The sequence below is a fragment of the Mycetomoellerius zeteki genome, unplaced genomic scaffold, assembly GCF_001594055.1.
Source record: "Mycetomoellerius zeteki isolate Tzet28-1 unplaced genomic scaffold, Tzet1.0 scaffold756, whole genome shotgun sequence".
NCBI lineage: Eukaryota > Metazoa > Arthropoda > Insecta > Hymenoptera > Formicidae > Mycetomoellerius > Mycetomoellerius zeteki.
Window position 1 is genome coordinate 12394 of NW_017257782.1, and position 6663 is coordinate 19056.

The following is a 6663-nucleotide window of genomic DNA, read 5'->3' on the forward strand; positions in this document are numbered from 1 at the left end:
AAAAAAAAACACATTTTTATAAATTTAAAATATTAAAAATTCTTAAAATTATTATGAGATATTAAAAATATTATATGTATATTAAATGTATGTAAGGGCCTGAGCACAATAGAGAAACAGGAATTAGATATTAAGATTTTAACCTATCAGAAACTGATTACATCGGAATACACGGTTTCTGATAGGTTGAAATCTTAATATCTAATTTTCGTTCCTTTGTCGTGCGCAGGCCCTAAAAATATTATATCAATGTAAAAATTTCTTTCAACAGGATTAAAAATTTCATTTATGCTTTAATATTTTTTCTTAATTTAAAAGTATATTTAACATTATATTTAGCACAGTCATAATTGTACGTATACATATATATTGTATGCATATTTGTAAATGTTCTTAAAATAAATTCTCTTACCATACAAAAATATTTTTATTATTGTACATAAATATATTTTGATTTTGATTTATTAATTTTATTAATATTTGTTTTTTCTAATTTTTTTTAGATTTATAGATTTAAGAAGTACATACTTATTATGTTTTTTATTTTAATGCAATATTTGAATAAATATATTGATTTTACATACTATTTGTCCCTTACTTCACTCTTAACATTTTTACTAAAAATGTATAAATGTATATATGTATGTAATAAATATATTTCCTTTTCAGTAAATAATATTTCTATAATTATATGTATATTTCTCTTTAGTATTTTCTCAATTTTATATTTCTTATTGATCAATACAGATTCTATATTGTGTGGTTAGCTACTTATTTATTTTCTAATTTAATTTATATATTAAATGTAATGACTAATATATATAAATAACAAGTTAAGAAAAGAGAAGAAATGATAAAAGAGCTATAATGTAAAATAGAAACTCAGTGATACAAGGTTCTTTTGTAACTGAGCTAGTATTGTACTTAAAATGAAATAGATATATATTTGGAATTGGTGAAAGCATGATAGAACATTTTAGTGCAGTTCAGTGTAGCAACAAAGAGCAGGCTTATGATTGGTTACCTACTTAGCTCGCGCATGTGCAGTTCGATTTCATACACGCTATCATCAAAGGTGCCGACAGAGAGTTGCGCTACTGTATATACTGTGCCCATGATCTATTTTGACGCTGAAAATGAGTTCAGTATGAAAAGGTACCTTAAGGTTAGATTATCATAAATGACGCCGATATTTTGACGCGCAATAAAAAAGGTTTCGCGCGTCGTACTTTTATCATTCGCGTAGAGAATAGGTTATATTTGTGTAATCTGTGTAATTGATTTGTTGAAGAGGCTGAAATCCAATGTTGGATAGCGTTCAATTTAAAGAAAGAAATCACAATGGCGAGAGAAGAATGAGACATAGGGTGCGTTCCATTTCACGCATGATGCGCATGGAGAGCATGGAAGGCGTTCCGTTTCACTCCATGTTCCGTTCATGCGCGCATGAGAACGGCAGGGTGTCTATACGGCTCGCAGCGTAAGACCACAGTATAACTACAATACAGTAGCGACAGTACCAGCAAACGAAAGGTTCAATTTTGTTCTGCGCATGCGTTGGCTGTAAAACCAAGAATATGGCGGACTGTCATTAAAACTGTGGCGACGAAAGTCAAATATGCCGTACAAGTTTTAAGTGCATCTGTTGCTTCAGCTTTAAAAACACTTGTAGCATTAGGTCTTTTACCAGCTGATGCTCTTGATCTAGCTGAATTTATTGAAAATATGGACAATTTGTTTGACATATTTAATTCTTCTAGCGTTAACAGTAAAAAACAACATAAAAAAGCTTTTATTGGTACAGAATCTGAAAAAGATTTTCTATTATCACTGAAAACATACTTAGTTAATATAAAAATTTATAATAAAGCTAATAAAGATATTTCTCGTAATGTAAAAGCGTTTGAGAAGTGGATTCACAATATTAACAGTTTATTTCATTTATGGTCTTATTTACAAAAAAATGACCCAGATATCAAATTCTTACTTATGCGGAGATTTAATCAAGATCCACTGGAAAATTTTTTTGGAAAAGTAAGATCATTGAATGGTAATGCTTTCAATCCAACGCCAGTACAATTTTATTTAACGTTTAGAAAACTTTTTGCAATGAACTATTGTAATACAGCAAACGGTAATTGTGCACAGGACTACGATGACTTGTTGACTACATTAAAAACCTACATAGCAAAAAATCCTGTAATGCAAAATATAACGCAACAAGAAGACTCAATTTTACTTAATCGTGATTATCGTACTATGCATCTGACAGAACAGAATGCTTTTCGATACATTTGTGGCTATCTTATGCGTAAATGTATTGATAAACATTCTTGTGATATTTGCTCAAGATATGCAAAACAATATGTTGATTTAGACAACACATCATATTATTGCTTCCTTCGAGCATATACTTCTACTGAAGAGAATCTCTATGGTAGTTTATTCATGCCAAATAATGATTTTATTGAATATATTAAAAAGCTAGAATACTGTTTCTTCGATAATATTAAACAATTAATAGTACAACAACAAATTATTCAAAAATTAATATCTATCTGCAATAGTATTGAATTTAGTCATCCCTGTCTACAATTTCCATTGCACTATTTAATTAAATTATATTGTAGAGTTAGGCTATTTTTCACTGTGAAATTTATTAATAGAAAATTTAAATCTCAGGCAGGTCACAAAAAAATGATAATTTTAAGGCATAATTAAAGAAATGTTGGCATTTATTTTATTAGCTTTATTTCAATACTTTTATTGTAATGTTTTGGCTTACATTTTATTTGCTGTTTTGTTTTAATATTTTTATATTTATGTAAATATTTTTTATATAAATATTAATGCATCGTAATATTAATATTTCGTCTATTTCAATTCTTGCAACCTCTCTAAGATCTTACGATATTTATATTATGTTTCTATATATCTATACCCTTTTTTTATTTTAACTTTCTACGTATTTTACTTTACTTCTGCAAATTCTTCTATATATTTAATTAATTTACTTATTTCTTCGGTTTAACTGGTCTCAATTGCTAACTCCACTTCTCAGTTTAACTATATAATCACACTCTGTCCATTTGCAGTAGTCTACACTTAAGCACGAATTACAATCATTCTAAAGTGGAAACAACATCAATCTATTATCAACGGTTCTTAACAGTTATATAATGAACAATTTATTTAATATGATTTTAGAATGACATCGAACATTTCACAATCTCTAAATATGATTGATTGTGAACAAGATTATGCTGCTACACACGGCAAAGGTCAATTTGTAATAACGTAATTCTGTATAAAATATGTAAATTATTGAATCTTTTGTATGCCGTATTCTATAAGAACGTGCTATGGATAAATACGCGCTTTTTTGTCTAAAATTATCTAGTATAAGTAATGTAATATTTCATTGTATGTCAAATATGTGTAAACATCGTAAATCTACATTATTTTATGTGTGAATTTTTGATGATATTAATAATTATTACATTTACTTAATTACGAGTATTACAATAAATAAGTAAATATATTAAAAATGAATAAATTAGCATTAAAAATTAATAAAGACACGGCGATAACCCGCAAACCTTCTGGTATAATTGAAGAAAATACCCATGAAAGCCTCAAATGCTTTATTAAGTAAATATAATTTTTCGTTGTTTCATCGTTTTCTCTATCCCTATCCTACATCCTATAGGCAGTACAAATTTGGATACATGTCCAAAGCTGGGACATAAAACGTCTTAAAGATTCATGTTATGGCGTCTTAAAGAGATCTTAAAGACGTTTTATGTCTCAATTTTAAACATTGTACTATCTGAAATTGTCAATACATTGTTGATTTACAAATATCATGCTTCACATACTGTTTTATGATTTCATTTGGTTCATTCCAGAAATACATTCAAATTAGAAATAAATATAGACCTATATTAATATATACAGTAGTATATCTAAAATCATATATACAATTTATCCGAATTTTGAAAATACTTTATATGCGAAATACTACGTCTTTTGTTGTTCAAATTCAGCGGTCCCATAAAACCCTCAACATGGCTGACAGTCACATGATCGGTGACCACCGACATCAAAGAAGCCGATAGCTACTGTCGCTACTGTATTGTAGTTATACTGTGGTAAGACAGCGCATGGGCTGCCTCAGCTCCCGAGGTGAAGCAGTTCATGCGATGTCTATGCACAAGGGTTGATCATCTTAAGCGGGAAAAACTGTTCCTGTTGTTATTAGTAAATTAGTAAAGCTGGTATTATGCGAATAACCACATTTAACACAAAATGAAAGAACTCCAAATTTTTGTCAATGATGAATTATGGATGCTAAACGTATCCGATGCCGAATTTGTAGCAGCAACAACTGGCAATAAGTATTATCGTGAAAAGCTTTCATTATAACCTCAAACTTCAAAGTTTCTTAAAAAACAGCAGTGTAATGTTTATTCTATATGCCTAGAATTGTTATTTTATGTATGTGGGGCAGATTTCATGCTTAGAACATTAAAGTCAAATTGTTATTTTTTTTTAGAGTAGCTTCCACTTTTTGTAAAATTCAGTAATTAGAATCTTACTTATTTTGATAGATGCTGAAGTTCTTAAACTTCTGGTAGACCGGGAAAGCGAGAGGCGAAGTATGGCTATGATTAATGAAGAACAAGAACATAACGAATCAAAAGAATCTATAATCTGTGTAAATACACCTATAGCAGACGAAGCCAAGAAAAAATCTTATATTTGGCCAGATGAGGCAGTTCTTTTATTTCTGGAGATTTATCAAAATAAAGAGCCTACTTTTGCTTTGGGTCTGAAACGTCATAACAAAATATGGTTAGAAATTGCCAATGAAATGAAGACGGCAAACTAACGTCACTGTTGTTCAATGTCAAAATAAAATGTCAGGACTAAAAAGAACTTATAAAAATATAAGTGACAGCAACAAAAAGTCAGGTAACCATTCAAGTTCTTGGGCCTTTTACTCTGCTATGGATTCAATATTTGGAGAAAAGGCATGGGTAGCACCTGTATCAATAGCTAGCAGCGATAGTCCATGCTCTCCAAGCACTTCATCCACCTTGTCAGAGATATCAGTAGATGAACAAAAACCAAAGAAAAGGCGAGTGGAATCTATTTTGGAATCGTTCATCACAGAAATGAAAAAAGATAAGCAGAAGGAGAGGGATGAGAGAGAACAGCGAAGAGCTGAGAAAAAAGCAGAAAAGGAAGAAGGACAGAAGCAGATTGTACAAGAGCAGTGGAAAATGCATCAAGACAAAGTGAAGTTGCAGCAATCTTTAATTGAAGTACTCAGTAAAGTTGTTGAACTCAAAAAGGAAGAAGTTACAGAAGAGGTTTAATCATGGTCTATAATAAGTTGCAAACACTTCATTATCAATTACAATGCTTTGTGACAGCCAATCAGAGACATAATTAATTATTATTGACACTTCTGATTGATTGTTACGAAGCATTACGATTGACGATAGTGTGTTTGCAACTTATTGTAAACCTCGCTTTAGGAATCTAGCTGATGTAACCATACAGGGTTGTCTTTTTATATAGACTGCATCATCCTAGTCAAGATATATTTTATTTTGCTTCTTGTATGGGTGCGTATATACACCTCAGATAAGTTTAAAGCTCACATCAAATTATGCATTGGACATTAAGATTAAAGATCAAAGATAGAAAATGGACCAAGCAGAATAAAGAAATTTTAATTCCTTTTATTCTGATTGATTAATTTTCAATCTTCAATCATTAATTTTAATCTTTACTGTATAATCTGATATGTGCTTAACGTTGTTTAATATTTCCGAGATATTTTATAATACTACATCCTTTGTTTTGTTTTTATGTATTTTACTTTATGTATTTTATTTTTCTTAGAACGTGAAAGTTTATACTTTAAAAAGTAATAATAATAAAAGTAAGTGAAAGTACTTTTAAAAGTAATAATTGATTTTATACAATATATTCTTTGAATGTCACTTTTTTAGACTTTGTCCTTTATTTTTTATGTAAATGTTATAATATGCGATAATAATGTTATGAATGCAATTAGAATTTTTTGCTTACATTTATATTACTGCTGTTCAAGATTGTAATTCTATGAATATTGGCTTAATACATATATTCAATGGGTGCATCCAGAAGAACGAGCGCTCAGTGAGTCTCTTGTACCTGCTTGAACTATATTTTTAAATCTAATGGAATATGTTAATCAGATGCAGAAGTTCACTGAGCGCTCAGTGAACGGTCACGCTTCTGGATACACCCACTGTCTTTCTTTTGCTATTTCTATTTAAAAAAGGAAGGTAATAAAATGTAAACACACTTAAAATCAATACTTAGAATTACAAATCTTGGATATTAAATATACAAACTATGTAAAATATACTTACAAGTAACACTACCCAAGTGTTAATCACCGATCGTCTTGAAATTTGGTCTACATATTCTTTAATGGAAAATATTTGATACGTATTTTTTTATATCGGCTAAAAAACATTTTAAGGGGGCTAAAAAAATGTTTTAACATTGTAAAAACTACTATCGCAACGTGTATATTGTGTCACCGTGGGCTTCTTGCTTGGATGTTTGAAAAATACATTTAAAATTGGCTGAAATGTATTACCT

General features: G+C 29.7%; 1 protein-coding gene across 1 annotated transcript in view; it reads left to right on the top strand.

The window, feature by feature from the left end:
* The window catches only part of LOC108729545 (uncharacterized), a 9736-nt gene extending 4355 nt beyond the window's left edge, over positions 1–5381 (top strand). The window contains 3 exon segments of the mRNA XM_018458711.1: positions 3208–3289; positions 4316–4393; positions 4965–5381. Coding sequence (XP_018314213.1) covers positions 3208–3289; positions 4316–4393; positions 4965–5381 — 577 coding nt within the window.
* The last annotated feature ends 1282 nt before the right edge of the window (positions 5382–6663 follow it).